The following is a 16,213-nucleotide window of genomic DNA, read 5'->3' as shown; positions in this document are numbered from 1 at the left end:
TATATCAGAAATTGGCGGGGTGTGTATGGAGACAAGTATGATACCTATCTAGGCCAAGTTCAGGCAAACCAGAGCCATCTCTGGGGTGTAGGCGGCCACTGGCTAGCCATCCTGCAGCCTCAGTTCATTCTTACCCCCAGTATGGTGCTGGAGGGAAGTGCCATGGGCTCCCCTAAGAGCTTGTTTAAAAGCCTACCTGCCCCACCCAGTCCATGATTTGTGAGCACAGAGCCCACATTGCGATGGCCTAAAGGGCTTGTTTGTTCGAATACAGGATGCTAGGTACCTCTCCTTTTCTGATGGAACAGGTCTGGTGGGGTCACAGTGGCCCTGTGTGTGACAAGCTCCCAGGTGACACCATAGCCACCTGTGTGGTGATCGCTTATAATGAGAGTCCTGACCTACCACAGAATACTGTGCTGTCAGAGATTAGATGCCTGAGCAGGATTTGCTGGAGGCCCCAATGCTCCCAGACCCATAGCCCCTAAGAAATGGATGCCACACAGGAAGGTTCTTCTGTCCAGGTCTGTCATCTACTCCCTGACCCCATCTACACCTTGGCCTCCATGGTTGTCCAGAAGCAGAGAAGAGCCATGGTTCTGAGTGAGCTCTAGCTCTAGTCCTGGGCTGTCTTTATTTATTTTTTAAATTTTATCTATTTATTTATTTATGTGTTGGGAGGCAGCTCAGCCCACCAGGGGGCGGGGCTGGCTGGCATGTGGTGCTGGGGGATCGAACCGCGGTCCCTGTGCTTTGCTAAGCTTGTTCTAAGTAGGTGCTTTAGACCACTGAGCCATCTCACCAGCCCCTGGGCTGTCTTTATGTGAGCCATGCCTCCTTGAGTTTTTGGTTGGCTCCCTGTATTCCCCAATGGCCAGGAATCCCTGATACCAGCAAGAGCCGCACTGTTGTTCCAAAGGCTCACTCTCGTACTTTATCCACACAACACCCAAAAAGAGTGCTGTTACCATCCCTGTATTATAGAGGGTGAAACCGAGATATAAAGAAGATCAACGACTTGCCTGAAGCCATACAGGTAAATGGCAGAGCCTGGGATTCAAGCCACAACAACCTGAGTCTGAGTCCGTACCCTTACCGCTGTGTAGCACTGACCAGAGGACCAAGCCCCCATCCTTATGACTTTGACCAGCAAGCCTGTGTAGAGCTTTGCTACCAGCAGTTGGCAGTGAAAACAGAGGCATTTTCCAGGTGTCAAATTGAACCTGCTTTTTCAGATGGTACATGATGCCTCCCACTGGAAGTTCCCCAAGGCTGTCCTATGGTCCCGAGTGGTCCCCCATTGTGTCCACCAGCCAGAATCTCTGCAAAGGGTCTACTGCTTCCTTTCATCCACTGTCCTCCCCACCTGGTCTGCAGGTGTCCCTCAGCCACCTTCCTCCTTTGGTGTCTCCCCATCGCGCTACCTACTTCTAAGTTGTCTGCGACGCCCCCCACCCGTCCGCCCGCCAGCTCAGTGGCTCCTCCCCACAGGGCAGCCAGCTCCTGGGGCCTTTGTTGCTGGGAGAGGAGCCAGGGCTCTGGGCCTGGGCATATCCTGCCCTTGCTTAGAAAAATCACTGCCCCTTTCTAGGCCTCCATTTCCCTGGACGAACTGAGCCTCTCTCTTGCTGTCCTGTCGCAGCAGTTATGAGGGGCCAGAGTGATCTTGTGAGTGTCACGCCTAGGGAAATGGGGCTGTGTCTGCTGCAGCCTGCCTGCCGGGGGCCACACCCCCTGCCTGCCGGGGACCACACCCCGTGGACTGTGGCGCTGGAGAACAGTGCTGGGGCCTCTTTACTGTCTAGGAAGGACAGATGACAAACTCAGGCACCAAGACAAATAGGTAAAATGAAGACACAACACAAGGATTAGTGAAGAAGACAGGATCACACTAGTGATCAGGCAAGGCCTCGGAGGATGTGACAGCTTGAAGGGAAGAAAAACATTTTGGGCAATGGGGACAACATGTGTAAAGACCCTGAGGTGGGAGAGAGTTAGAGTATTTGAAGAGCAGGGTGAAATAGTGCAGCCAGAGCAGAGAGAGTGAGGGAAAGGTGGTGTGAGATGAGGTCAGGTCAGGCAGGGCTCTTGGCGTGAGGAGGACTGGGCGTTTGTGTGACCCGCAGTGGGACAGCAGGGAAGTTTCAGGCAGGGCTGTGGCAGCATGGATGTACACGTTTGAAGATTTCTTCTGGCCGTGGTGAGGGTGGGCAAGTTGTGTCAGGGAGACCAGTCATGGACTGGAGCATGGCTGGGCAGGGATGCAAGGGGCCCAGCCAGCCTGCAGCCGGGGAAGCGGAAAGATGCAGGTGGATGCTGGATGAAGCTTGGAGAGGTGGGATGGGCTGCACCCTCGAGGCAGGAGAAGGGGAGAGGAGTCAAGGACCATGGGTCCCCAGAGTTCTGGCCAAAGCCGTAATGCTCAGTACCAGCGTCACCTGATGCTGTCCTGTCCTATGGCAGCTGCTTTGTTGCGGAAGCAGTGGACCCAATGGAGGCTGAACCCTCTATGCCAGGGATGGCGAACCTTTTAGAAACCGAGTGTCCAAACTGCAGTGCAAAACCCACTTACTTATCGCAGAGTGCGGTCACTGCCCCTCCGTGGGTTGTTGTCTGTTTTGCTGACTGCCAGGACAGCTTAGCTCACATGGGTATATAGAGGGCTCCGCATGCCTGCTGTGGCACACACACCAGAGGCTTACCACCGCTGCTCTATGCTTTACTCAGTGCTGCAGCCTGAGGGTGCTCAAGGTATGTTTGTTGAATGAATGCACAAACCTATGACTAGGAAGTCTCAGACCCTGCCCTACTTTTATATAAGGACTGCTGCTGGTTTGGTGTCTCTACCCTCCATGCTCCTTCTAGGAGGTCTGATTATAGAAGCCTGTGCCCACCTGTGCCATGAGTCAGGACCACCCCTCTAGCAAGCCCTGGCTCCCCATCTCCTGCCCTAAACCTCAAATTACCTGTGGGGTGGAGCCAGCAGTGTCCTGAGCCTTCCATCTTGCCCACATGCGCATGGCAGACCCAGCCCTCCCTTAATGACACCTTGCTGCCTCCTGCTGGGGCAGGAGGGGTGGGGGATGGCCCAGCCTGAGCTGTGGTTTCTTTTTCCATTGCGTCAGGCCTCAGGGTCCGGCCAGCCTGCCCGCTGCCCGGCTGGCACTCAGGGCCACTCTGACCCCTCGCCTGTCCCAAATTCAGACATCATGTGCTCCCCGTTTCGGGCATCTAGAAGCTTCCTGCCAGAGGGTAAGTTGGAGGTGGGGGATGTGCCCCAACATAGAGGAGGAGTTCCCTCCCTGCCTACCCATCCATGCTTTGCTGGGCCCAGCTGGGGCCTGGGAGCAGATCCAGATGGAGCTGTGGTAGGCTGGGAGGTCCCAGGTCCTAGCCGAGGCCCACCTTCCCTGGGACCTGGGGATCCTGACTATGCCTCAGCCAGACGGGAGTGAGTAAGGGTAGGAGACTAGTGTGAAACCAAGGCAAGGGGCTGGGGTTTGGACAGGAGAGGGGACTCAAACAGGGACAGGAACGCTCACCTGGGTGCCTGCCTTGTGTTTGTCAGTCTGGGTGCTTGTGTCTGTGTGAGTGGTCACGTGTGTGTATCTGGACAGGCCAAGGTGTGAGCAGGGTGTGTTACCTGGCCCTCCTGCTGGTAAGAACAGAAGTGTCTGACTTGAAGCAGGGGCCTGTCACCACATGTCACCTAACATCATGCAGGGAACTGTGAGGTGGGGCTTGGGGTGGGTGATCTGGGATCCAGGTGCCAGTGCTGGTGGGAGATGCAAAGCTGTGGACAGTGACCTCGGAGGAGCTGGAAGCCCTGGGTGCTCTGGCCCTGGGTACTTGAAGTGGGGGCATGTCGTTGGCTTACCCAGCTGCAGCCCTGGTCCCGACCCTGCCCTCTCCGCCCAGCCTCCCCTGGCCTGGTAGATTCTCTGCCTGTCCCCAGATGTCCAGCAATCTCCCCATCCTAGTGAGAAAGCCATGCACCAACCCAGGAGTCCAGAAACCCAGTCCCTACTCTGCCTCTGCTCTTTCCTGGCCATGTGATTTCAGACAATGACTTGAGCACTCTGGGACTCAATTTCTTTCTCTGTAAAATGGGGGTGCTCATCTTGCCCCACACTCTACACCCCCGGGTGCGGGCATGAACAGGCACTGTCGTCTGTGCCCAAGGCACAGACATCCCCCTGCCCCCTTGCTGGTGGAAGATCTGCTCTCCCTGCCCTGCACGCGTACACCACCCAGCTCGCGCCCAGCTGCACACGGTGAGAGGGCACGGTTTGCCGGCCTCTCCAGTGGAAACAGATTTTTATATGACAAGAATAAATCCTGCAGGCAAATTGCAGTGCTGTCCTGATGTTTTGAGCTCGTGTGATTGTAATGAGCTTCTGGGGACAGGCGGTGAGAGAGAGGAGGCTGAGGACTGGCTTCCTCACTGTCCAGATCTCCTTCCTGCCAACCAGGCCCTGGGGGTGGGGGCATGAAGAAGGGGCCTGCAGCTGTGCTGAGGAGGGGTCTGAGGCCTAGGATGGGGGCTGCAGCCTGGTGCCTATGGCCTGGTCCTTCCTGCCTGGGCAGGAGCAGCTCATGGCCAGATCTTCCTAGAGCCCAAGAGAGCTTTTCAGGGCAAAGCAGGGCTGAGGATGTAGCTCAGGCTGAGGAATGTAGCTCAGTGGTAGAGCACTTGCCTAGCATGAACAAGCCAGCCCTGGATTCAGTCCCCATCACAGAGTGAAACAAAAAGGCAAATTAGATTGCATCACTTCTGAGCCTGCAAGAATTCATCATTCTTTTTTTTTTTTTTTTTCCTGGAACCGGGGATTGAACTCAGGTCCATTGTGCTTGCCAGAGAAGCGCTTATTCCACTGAGCCATCTCCCCGGCCCCCAAGAATTTATCATTCAGGGCCTATGGTGCCCACAGGACCTGGCTCCTCACCTCGGGCCCTCAATCCATTTCATCCAGACTGGAATGGGGGGGTTCCGTGGAGCCTGAGACAGGGTAAGCTTCTTTGGGCAGGATCTGCAGCCCTGGCATAGATCTTTGTGGCTCCACAGGACACGGACAAGCCCATTTCCTCCTCTGGAAGATGGGACAGTGGTGCTACTTGCACCACGACCTAAATGCACTGTGCTGGGGACATGCTGCCAGTGCTCCCAAGCACAGGGACTTGAATTCTGTTCCCACAGGACAGGTGCTGCTCCCACCTCCCACCTCTAGGAACCAGCGAGGGGACAAAATAGGAATGCAGGAGTTTTAGCCTGGCCCTTGTGGGACATGGCATGCTTTTATGGACTTGGCTCATCCACCTAGGTGACAGCCTCCCTTAGATGCACCTGTAACAGGAGGAATAAGATCTGACCACAAGAGTCTCAAAACATCATGTCTTGGGGCCGAGGAGATGGCTCAGTGGAATAAGCGCTTCCCTGGCAAGCGCAGGGGCCTGAGTTCAATCCCTGGTTCTGAAAAAACAAAAGAACACTGTGCCTTGACATTCCAAGGAAGGATAAAAAACAGAGGCACAGAGAATCAGCGAACTTTTCTACAGGGTCTGTGCCAGGTGGGACCAGAGCTCACCTCCACCCTAGAGATGGTTCCTTCCCTTCTGATCCAAGTGAACACTGTCCTTGAAAGTAGGACTGCGTAACAGGAGCCAATGTCAGTACCCAGCTTGGACAGAAGGGTTCAGAGGCTCATGATGCAGGATTAGGGGAAGTCGTCAGTGGTTGGAGGGTCAGTTCTAGGTTGCAATGAGAACCAACTAGGGAGGACTTGAGTGATATGGACCTGCAGGACCAGGGCTGCAGCTGGGTAATTGAGTGATAAGGGTCTGTCCATTCATATACTTATTCACTCATCCTTCTGTTATTCAGTAAATGCACATTGAATGTTTCTTATACTGCAACTGGGGTGCTTTGGTTAGAGGTACAGGACAAACATGATACAGAATGACCAAGGTTCAAATTTGAATAATTTCCTAGAAGTGGGCTCCCTAGTGGCCAAAGCAACAAGGGAAATCTGAGCCTGTGTACTCGCCACTGTAGCCACAAGACGCCAATGTACTCCTTGCTCAGGAGAAGCCCAGTTCTTCCTGACATGTCAGGTGTCTGGGATGCCTGTGTGCACTGTGGCTCCTGCTGATCAGACAGGGGTAACACACAGAGATCTGTGTGCATCTCAGGGCTAACGACCAACCTAAGCAGGGAAGAGCCTCAAAAACAAACCAGGAAACCTCCCCCCGCAAGGTGCCTTTGTTGTCAGTTTTCCAGAATTTTCCTTTGTCCAATCCCTTGTCTGCTGTTCCTGCCCCTTTTATCTCTCTGTCCCTTATTGACAGGTCAGGATGCGCCTGTGGTGGGTGACAGAGTGATCCGCCCCTACTGACCCTCCCTCCCACTCCCCTAGACTGCCAGGAGCTGCTGCTGCCGCCATCAACCCCCATGGCCTACACGTCAGGTGGGGGCGCCCCAGTGGCAGGGGCAGCCCCCATGGGCTCCCAGTACTGCGTGTGCAAGGTGGAGCTGTCTGTGAGTGGCCAGAGCCTGTTGGACCGGGACGTCACCTCCAAGTCTGACCCTTTCTGTGTCCTCTTCACGGAGAATAATGGCAGGTGGATGGAGGTGAGGCCCCTGGCTACAGTGGGGCACGGGTGGCGCAGCACTGAGGTGGGGGATTCTATGGGGTCCAGCGAATCCCTGGGATCAGGGCCTTGGAAATAGCTGGAATATGGGCTGGTGGCAGTGGAATTGCAGAGAATGTTTGTTTGTTTGTTTGTTTGTTTACTATTAGATAGAGTCTCAATATGCAGTTCAGACTCATAGTGATCCTCCTGTCTCAGCCTCCCAATGCTTGGATTATAGGTGTGTGCCACCATACCCGGTTTTGGGCAGCTTGGCACATCTGCGGTTCTGGGGTGGCATGTGGTACTAGGGATCAAACTTGGGGCCTTCCACTTCCCAGGCAGGCACTTAGACCTCTGAGCTATATCTGTAGCCTGAGAGAATGTTTATTCTTAAAATTATATTTAAGAATATAAAATAATCTTAAAATTATATTTAAAATATTATGTGTCTAAGTTAAACTACAATACATATAATTTTATATCACAGTAGATTAATACACAGCTTAAAACTTTTTTAGTTTTATAAAATGATCACTTCCACTTGAAAATAAGCCTCCTCCATTATTCCAAAATGAACACAGTCAGGGCAATAAAGAGACACATAGGGGTTCAGGCTTTGGGCCTAAACTGGTACCAGGCATGGCCATGCCTTTCCCTGCTGTATGGCCTCAGGCCAGCGGCTGTCCCTGTCTCAACCTTCTGCTCATCTATGAAAGGGGAACTTTATTTTTCCCTGACTACCACAGACATTCCAGAGCTTGGGACATCCATGGTGTCCCAGCCAGGGACTTCTGAGCTGGCAGACTCTGGCCTGAGGCCTTGGGAAGGATGAGCATGAGGAAGAATATTGAAAAACAGGGGTGGCTTGCGCTAAGCTTTTAAAACTTGCTTCATTTCCTGTTCTGAAGGGAAACTGTATTCATTGTAGTAAATTTAGAAAATTTACGTAAAACTAACAAAGACCATCAAAATGACTAGAGCCTGCCTAGCAGAGGGAACCACCATTCACAGTTAGATATCCAGCCTTCTAGGTAGTTTTATATGCATGTTTATTTTCCAAAATACGTATTTCCTTTTTAAATAAATATTTAACTCAGCCACGGTGGGTAGCTAAACTCACTGCGGTTTGTCTCCAGAGAGTCTCCACCGATGTTGGCACCTTCTCATGAGGCCAGAACAAATGGATCTGGTGCTGTTAAGCCATTTTAGAGGCAAAATTGGGCACAGAGCAGGAAGGGACTTTTACTGTGTTTCCCGGTGCAGTGACGGTGCCACAGGAAGTAAGGATGGGACATGCGATTGCCCAGCACTGCTGGGGGAGCTCCAGGCCTCTGGGGGTGTTCCTAGGGCACCAGTCACCTCTGCCAGGGCTCCACAACCTGTGCACCCTTGAGGGCATGCTCAACACTGATACCTCCTGCCCTGTGCTCCCACCCTGTGGTCATCCTTGCTAAAAATAGCTCCGGGCCAAAACCTCTTTCCTCTCTGCTGCTTAACTCTTGGAACTAGACTGGGTTTGAGAAAAAGTCACCATAGATAGCCTGGGCCCCAAAATAGACTGTCACCCAGACTCAGCACTTTGGGGCCCCAGTGTCCATAGGCCAAGAGTCCCATGTGCCACAACTGACGTACAGTGCAGGGCCCCTGTCCTCTCCCAGGCTCCAGGTCTGCAGTTGGGTTTGTTGGAGTGTACAATATCAAAAGTTGGTCTGATGCAAATATCTGTCCCCGGGGACTGCCCTCTTTGTTTCCTCTCTCTGTTTAGCTGCCAGATAAAGTGTGGGAATTTTTTGTTTGTTTGTTTTTTGTTTTTGAAACAGGGTCTTGCTGTGTAGTGCCGGCTGGCCTTGAACTTGCATAAGTAACCCAGGCTGGCCTCGAACTCACTGTGCTCCTCTTGAGTCAGCCTCCTGAGTGCTGGGATTACAAGTGTGTGACACCACACCCTGCCCTAACGTGTGGTTTGAATAACAGGTTTTCCCAAAGTAGAAAGTCTGAAAACTGCACAGTCAGATCCCTTTGCTGTATAGAAGTGAGGCCCGGGAGGGGAGAGGGTTTCACCTTCTGTCACCTACACAGCCAGGGACACCTGGGAATGGAGGTGGGGCTGAAGAGTTAAGAGTGTGGGCCTAACTAGGTATAGTGGTTTGCACTTGTAATCTCAGCACCTTTGGAGGCTGTGGCAGAAGGATCACAAGTTTTAGTCAGCCTAGGCAACTTAGTGGGACCTTGTCTCAAAATTAAGAAAGGGCTACACACTCAGTGCCGGTAGCTCAGTGTGAGTTTCAGGCACAGGGCAAAAACAAAGTGTGAGTATTGGATTTGGATCTGGGTTTGAATCTTGGCCCTGCCTCCCTGGATGTTCAAGCTTGGGTAAATCACTTAGCCTGTCTGTGTTTCTGCTCCTTGTCTGTGGGCTTCAGCCACACAGTACCTCACTGTGGTGCCTGGTGCAAAGTAGGTGCTTAGCGAGTAGAATTGTTGCTAGCCTGAATCCCCTGGCCACCTTGACTCTGACTGCTTTCCCTGCCTCTCTGCTAGTATGACAGGACAGAAACCGCCATCAACAACCTCAACCCAGCATTCTCCAAGAAGTTTGTCCTCGACTACCACTTCGAGGAGGTGCAGAAGCTCAAGTTTGCCCTGTTTGACCAGGACAAGTCCAGCACACAGCTTGACGAGCATGACTTTCTGGGCCAGTTCTCCTGCAGCCTGGGCACGGTGAGCTGGGCCCCGTGGTGGGAGGGAGCAGGGCAGTCCCCCCAACATGTCAGGGCAGCCTGCTGGGGAGCCTCTCCCTCCACCTACCTTTCCCTGCCCTGGTACAGAGGCAGATAACCTGGAGAGCCAGCAGGCACTGGGGAGACAGAGCTAGGGGGCTTGGGCCAGGCTGAAGGGGCAGCCAGACACAGTGCCAGCCAGCTGCTGCCGCCACACAGAGCTGGGGCCTCCTGTGGCCGGAGCTGCTATTCAGAAGTCACCAGGTGCAGTAGTGGCTCCCTGAGCAGCGTCCACCAGCAGCCCAGGCACCCAGTGGTTCCACTTTGTGGCTGACTCCCTGTGCAGCCTTGGGCTTTTATGGTGCCTCTCAGCCACACTTCCCATCCAGCTCAGGCCTTAGTAAGCCACTGCTGGGAGGGGCAGGACTAGGAGCCCCTCGCAAGTTCAGATTAGCCCTTAGGGCTGTGTGCCTGAGAGCAAGCACCTACCTTGTTCTAGGCCTCAGTTTCCCCACATTGCACTTAATGATGACTGCTCTCCCCAGCTCATAGGAAGAGTGAGACAATCATAGAAAATGCCTTGAGGTTGTGGTGAAGGCTGAAATACTCTTGGCCTCCAGGTGTGTGAAGATGTGGCCAGTGCAGGTGATGTCCTCTTGTGTAAGAAGCGGGGGTGCAGCAGTCAGAGTCCCTGCTGTGTCCACACCCTCAAGGAGTAGCTGGAAAGCAGCTGAAGGGTTTGTGGAAGGGACAGGGAGCTAGGAAAGCAGCCTGGGGCTTGGCACCACGGCCCATGGAAGGGGCGTTTTCAGTGTGCTCCACTTTTCGCTTCTATATTGTTTGGATTGTGGAACCCCTTGGGCATGCGTTATCCACTGAAAACAGTGAAATGGGAGTTTGCCTTCGGCTTCAGGAGGCTGGGGTCTGTGTGTGATGCTTGTGAGGGGAGGACACTGAGGGGGCTGTACTGTGCGGTTGTCCCCACAACCTGGGCCCCGCGGGAGCCTTTCTGGGGGTCACCCAGGTCAGGGGAGCCTGACTGCCAGGATTCCTCTCCCGCTGGGGAACCTCAGGCCAGTGTCTTAACCTCACTGGGCCCCAGTCTGCTGGCTGCCCAGGCTGGCCCATGCTGGCAGGAGGTAGCACATGGAGCGTGCCTGTTGATGATCTGTCCTCCCACCTCGCTGAGCTCCTTTCTCTGTCTCTCCTGCCCCAGATCGTCTCCAGCAAGAAGATCACTCGGCCTCTGCTGCTGATGAATGACAAGCCAGCGGGGAAGGGCTTGATTACGGTACCAGCCACCTTCCAGCTCTCCACATGCCCCCCCACCCCCGCCTCCACCCACTGCCCTCCCCTATCAATGGGCCTTTTCTCTGGCAGATAATCACCAGCTTTGTTTGGAGTAAAAAGGCCCAACTTACAACTTAGCAACAGGTCGCTTAGCAACCAGCTCCTGGCTCTACAAATGATGTACTGGAGGCTGCTGAGCTGAGGGGACAGTAAGAAGGTCCCAAAGGAAGCTCAGGGCAGCACCTCCTACTCTCTCTGGAACCCTGAGGGCCCTCCCAGCACCCCTTCCCCACAGTAGTCACTGGCTGCCCCCCTTGGAACCTTTTCAGAAACACCTTGCTTAGCTATGCTGTTCTGGCATCTGCTGGGCACAGAGGTTCCTCCTTTGATGCACACAGTTCCAGCCATGTTCTGGCCAGCACAGGGATGCGCTGCTCTGTCCTCATGGTCCCAGAAGGCAGAACAACCCCATTTAACAGATGGGGGACATGAGACCCAGAAAAGACGCCCAGGGCAGCTGGCTGGTGAAATCAACCCATGTGTGTGAGGCCCGGGAGCCAGCCACTGGAGGGCAGAGCTCCGAGCCTGCTCGTGTGCCTGTGGCCATCACTCCCCTGCTTGAGTACCTATGAGGCTGCAGTGCCTATGGAAACTTCAGGGCTGTGCAGGGCCCATGACTCCTCACTTTGCTTTCCTACTCCAGTTCCTTAGTTTTGTTCAAATGCCCTGGGCTCAGGCCACGCTGGGTTTACAGCACCCTGAACACTCCCTGGATCCCTCACCCACAGTGGTGCTGGCTCCTGGATTGTCTACTTCTGCCTCTCTACCTCTGGGTGTTCAAAATCAGCCTGTCCCATGCTTTTCGAAGGCTAGCTTCCCCACTGAAAGCTGACTTAGAGAAATACCTCCCAGCCCAGTATGTACCCTGCCCCCCCCCCAGCATTTCTAGTCATTCTAATCTGGGCCTCAGTGCCCTCCTCTGGACAGTGGGGGGCCTGCTTTATAGTGTGGTTGTGCAAGACCAGCTGGAGGACAGGAATGAGAAAAAGGACAACCTAGAGAGAGCTAGACCATGGAGCTGGCAGGATGGGATGGCCAGCTTACCTGGGAGGGGCCATCCTAGAGGCTCATAGGGTCACAGAGGAAGCCCCATTGAGGAGGACCCAGCCTGATTGAGTGGCTGGGGGCCCAATGGCTTCCTGGCTCTCTATGGAGAGGGGAGCAGAGAGAGGGCCCGAGAGGCTTCTCAGCACCTCAGATCACCAGCTGGGCATCAGTGGATGGGCTGAGTCTGAGGACCGTGGGGAAAGACGAAGCACAGAAGACCTGTGGGAGCCTCTGAGGCAGCAGAGGGAGCTTGGGTGGCTCCTGGCCTTCCTCCCCAGGGGCACCATGAAGTGGCTATAGCTGTTGACACCTTGGTGGTCTGAGCCCTGCGGAGCTGGCAAGGGTAGGAGGAGCCCTGTCATTTTGCTCCCTGTCCTGAAGCCTCTCCCTTGTGGTTCAAGACCTCCCCCATCACTTCCTAGCCCTGGTGGTGTCATCTCTACCACCACCCATGTCCCCTCTCCTGAGCCACAGGGGGCCATTTCTTGATGCCTCATATCCAGATGGGTTATGCCTCTCATTTTCCAGAAGATGGAAGCTGAGGTTTAAAGAACACAAGAGACTTGTCTGAGGTCACCTGGTACCACCCCAACCTTGTAGCATTAGGTCCTGGGCACAAGGGACAGTTGCAGGGGAAGTGGAAGGAGTGACCCTCCCCTCGTGGCCCTGGACCTTACAGATTGCCGCCCAGGAGCTGTCAGACAATCGGGTCATCACGCTGAGCCTGGCAGGCAGGAAGCTGGACAAGAAGGTAAGGTGGCAAGGGGAGGGGCTTTCTGGCAGGGTGGTACCCCTCCCTGCCCAGCTCTCTCTGGCCTCCCAATTATCACAGCATTACCAAGGAGGAGGTGAGCTTCCTGTCAATAGAGGCACTCGAGCCGCAGCTGGAAGCGCACCCATTGCAGCGGCCGTCTCGTTGATGTAAACGCCCGTGTTCTCACCGTACTCTAGCAGCCCCTCTCTGCCCCAGTGCCCTCAGTGCCCCAGTGCCAGGCCTCACCCCTTCCTCTCTCCTTCGCGCTGCTTCAACCAGTCCAGCCTCCTTGCTATACCTGTGCTTATTTATCTTGCAGAGTGGGACTAGTGCCCAGGGCCTCCCTCGTGGGGCGGGTGCGCTGCCACTGAGCCACAGCCTCAGCCTGCTGTCCCAGTTAAGCCAGGTGCTCCTGTCTCAGGACCTCTGCACCTGCTGCTTCCTTGCGCATCCTCACAGCGCCCTCCCTGCATCGCACCTGTCTCTGCATCGCCTCTGCGAGGGCTTCCAGAAATGGCAGTGGCCTTGGATGGCCTCCCTTCTCCCAATTTGCTTGTTCCCTTGACAGTGCCTGCCTCACACACAATCGTACTTATTTTACTTTCTGTGCCTTTAACTTGCATAAAACTTCTCTGCCACCTTTTAAAAATGTAAATAAATTTCTAAAGGCCATCACATCCCTTTAGAAATAAGATAAACTTCGATTTCCAGAGTCTCAATAATATAGTCATAGGGCTGGCCAGATAGCTCAGTGGACTAAGGTGCCTGCTTAGGCAGATGCAGGGGCTGGGTATGAGCCTCGGTGTGCTATGCTGGTCCTGGCCCCTGGGCACGCTGAGATGGCAATTGGGACTGGGCGTGGTGGTACCTGTCTGTAATCCCCCAGCAATCCCAGCGCGTGGGAGGCTGAAAACAGGAGAATCACTATGAGTCTCCTATTGGGCCCTTGCCTGCACAAGCAGCAGCACTCTGAGTTTCTTTGCTTTTGTTTTTGGTATCAGGAATCCAACTCAGGACCTTGTGCTTGCCAGGCAGGTGCTGTACTGCTGAGCTATATCCCCAGCCTGGTTTTAACTTTGGGTTTTGGTGCTGAGGATGAGGATGGGCCCAGGCCTTCATATGCCAGGCAAGACCTCTAGTTCTGTGCTGCACCCCAGCCTAAGCAGGCACCCTCATGAAGTCCTGCCCTATGATAGGTGCTATAGTTCTAGCACCTGCAGGCTCTGGGTCTCTGGTAGCCTTTTCTTGGAGAAGTTCTGGGAGGTCATTGGTCCTATAAGCTGTAGCTGGAAGGCCTCTGACTCGCCTTGCAGAGACTGATGCAGGGGGCTGGAGTTGAGGCAGGGTGGGAGCTGAAGATGCAGCCAGCTGAGTCCCTCCTGCATCAGTCTCTGCAAGGCGAGTCAGAGGCCTTCCAGCTACAGCTTATAGGACCAATGACCTCCCAGAACTTCTCCAAGAAAAGGCTACCAGAGACCCAGAGCCTGCAGGTGCTAGAACTATAGCACCTATCATAGGGCAGGACTTCTGAGGGTGCCTGCTTAGGCTGGGGTGCAGCACAGAACTAGAGGTCTGGGAGGTCATTGGTCCTATAAGCTGTAGCTGGAAGGCCTCTGACTCGCCTTGCAGAGACTGATGCAGGAGGGACTCGGCTGGCTGCATCTTCAGCTCCCACCCTGCCTCAACTCCAGCCCCCTGCATCAGGGTCGTGCCCCTCACCCTTGTCCTCCTGCTTCCCCAGGACCTCTTCGGGAAGTCAGACCCATTTCTTGAGTTTTACAAGCCAGGGGATGATGGCAAATGGATGCTGGTGCACAGGACTGAGGTGGGTGTGTAGGGTCTGCCATCTACCCTTGCCAGCTCAGGCTGGGCTGTGTAGTCCCAGCCATTCACTTGTTACCTGAAGGGTAGCAGGGATACTGAGCTCCATCCCTGGAAGTGTGGCTGTGGTTCCTCATGTTGTCCATCCTCACTGGGTTGGCCTGACCCCAGAGCTGCCCCTCACCTGTCTGTAGGTGATCAAGTACACGCTGGACCCTGTGTGGAAACCATTCACCGTGCCGTTGGTGTCTCTGTGTGATGGAGACATGGACAAGCCCATCCAGGTGAGGGCCTCCAGGGCCTGCCCCCCACCTCCCAGCTCCAGCCTCCCCAGTGAGCTTGGGGCAACTTCTCAGAGATCTTTATAAGATGGAGTCCTTGTCCAGGGTCTTCTTGACCCTCTGAGGACCTGTGCAGGGTGCCCACCTCTGAGTTCCTGCTGTAAAACTTGCCACCATTCCTAGAGGGTTGCAGAGCTACCAGCTAGGATTGTGAACATGGGACTACCTCAGAAACAATCCCATTTTGCCTGGGTGGTGCCATTGGGAAGACAGGACTGGAAGCCCTCAGTCCTAGGGGCTAGGTCTATAAGCAGGTAGGGTGAGGGATAGATAGCTAGATAGGGCACACATCCCTGGGTTATGTTCCAGGGAACCCAGCTTCTAGTCCTGCTGTGCTTTTCTCTCAGGGCCTCTGCTTCCCCATCTGTTGGTAGGGTGGACACAGTAATGCCTGGCTTCCTCCTAACAGTGCCAGGCAGCACAGTCAGCATGTAAGGCAGGGTTCTGTGTCCATCTGGGGTGCGAATGGCTGGAAAGGACCCAAGGCCGTGGCCCACAGTCAGGTGGGTCCCAGGCTCGGCAGGAGGAGCCAGGTCTCAGGTGTGTGCTGAGGCAGCCTCCTCCCTTGGTGAACCTGCCTCTGTTCCTGGGTGGGCATGCTCCTCTTCTGCAGACATGGGGGACTCCCTGCAGCAGGCAGATCTGTCCTGGAGCCACCTGGGCAGGTGCTAGGGGAAGAATGCCTGCACAGAGGATTGGGGTGGCAGAATTTTGCTCAGAGAGGTAAAAGTGCAGGAAAGTACCTTTGGGGGACAGCTTCGGAGTGACCATACTGGACCCATCCCAGGTCATGTGCTATGACTATGACAATGATGGGGGCCACGACTTCATCGGTGAATTCCAGACATCGGTGTCACAGATGTGTGAGGCCCACGATGGCGTTCCGGTGAGATGGGGTCCCCAAGGCCTTGACAGGGGCCAGGGCGGGATACAGAGCCTTGAGTCAGGCTGGGGAGGGGGGGACAGAGGATTCAGGTGGGATGATAACACAGACAGCATGCTCCCCTAGCGAGGGGTCTGGAGGTGTCACTTAACACTGCAGCAGTTGAGGATGCTCCTGGTATGGCATCTACACAGATCCCCAGGGAATGCACCTGCATTGTGCCAAGGCTGTGGAGGGGTCTTGGGGGCCATGGGGAGCGTCTGTCCCCAGAACCCCCCACAGAGCCTCTGTTTCTGCTCCTGGCTCTCAGCTGGAGTTGGAGTGCATCAACCCTAAGAAGCAGAGGAAGAAGAAGAGCTATAAGAATTCGGGCGTCATCATCTTGCGTTCCTGCAAGGTGAGCCGACCCAAAGGTTTGGAGCCATACAGGGCACCGCTGCAGAGGGTACACAGAGCTCTGGGTCTGCGGCCGGCGAGGCCAGCGTTCAGCTCCTGCCTCCGGTGCAGCCTGGCTCTGTAACCTTAGGAACTTCTGCTCTGTGGGCCTCTGCCCTGTCATGTGAAAGATGAGTGTGTTACCAAACTCGTGTATAAAGGGCCAGCCTTGTGCCACTTGCCTGTGTGGGAGCCAAGAGCTTGCAGTGGCTTCCTGGGCCTCTCCTATTAG

The 16,213-nt window shown here is 54.7% G+C and overlaps 1 protein-coding gene across 1 annotated transcript in view; it reads left to right on the top strand.

Moving 5' to 3' along the window:
• Positions 1–16,213, top strand: part of Cpne2 (copine 2) — a 38,852-nt gene that overhangs the window by 4,381 nt on the left and 18,258 nt on the right. Inside the window, exons 2-9 of the mRNA XM_004625958.3 lie at positions 6,414–6,628; positions 9,172–9,351; positions 10,567–10,641; positions 12,427–12,498; positions 14,243–14,326; positions 14,517–14,606; positions 15,451–15,549; positions 15,857–15,943. Coding sequence (XP_004626015.1) covers positions 6,449–6,628; positions 9,172–9,351; positions 10,567–10,641; positions 12,427–12,498; positions 14,243–14,326; positions 14,517–14,606; positions 15,451–15,549; positions 15,857–15,943 — 867 coding nt within the window. The 5' untranslated portion in view covers positions 6,414–6,448. The remainder of the gene's footprint in view (positions 1–6,413; positions 6,629–9,171; positions 9,352–10,566; positions 10,642–12,426; positions 12,499–14,242; positions 14,327–14,516; positions 14,607–15,450; positions 15,550–15,856; positions 15,944–16,213) is intronic.

Source organism: Octodon degus, unplaced genomic scaffold (assembly GCF_000260255.1).
Source record: "Octodon degus isolate 3935 unplaced genomic scaffold, OctDeg1.0 scaffold00011, whole genome shotgun sequence".
NCBI lineage: Eukaryota > Metazoa > Chordata > Mammalia > Rodentia > Octodontidae > Octodon > Octodon degus.
Note: the sequence above shows the minus strand (reverse complement) of the source record. Positions and strands in the feature narration are given on the sequence as shown.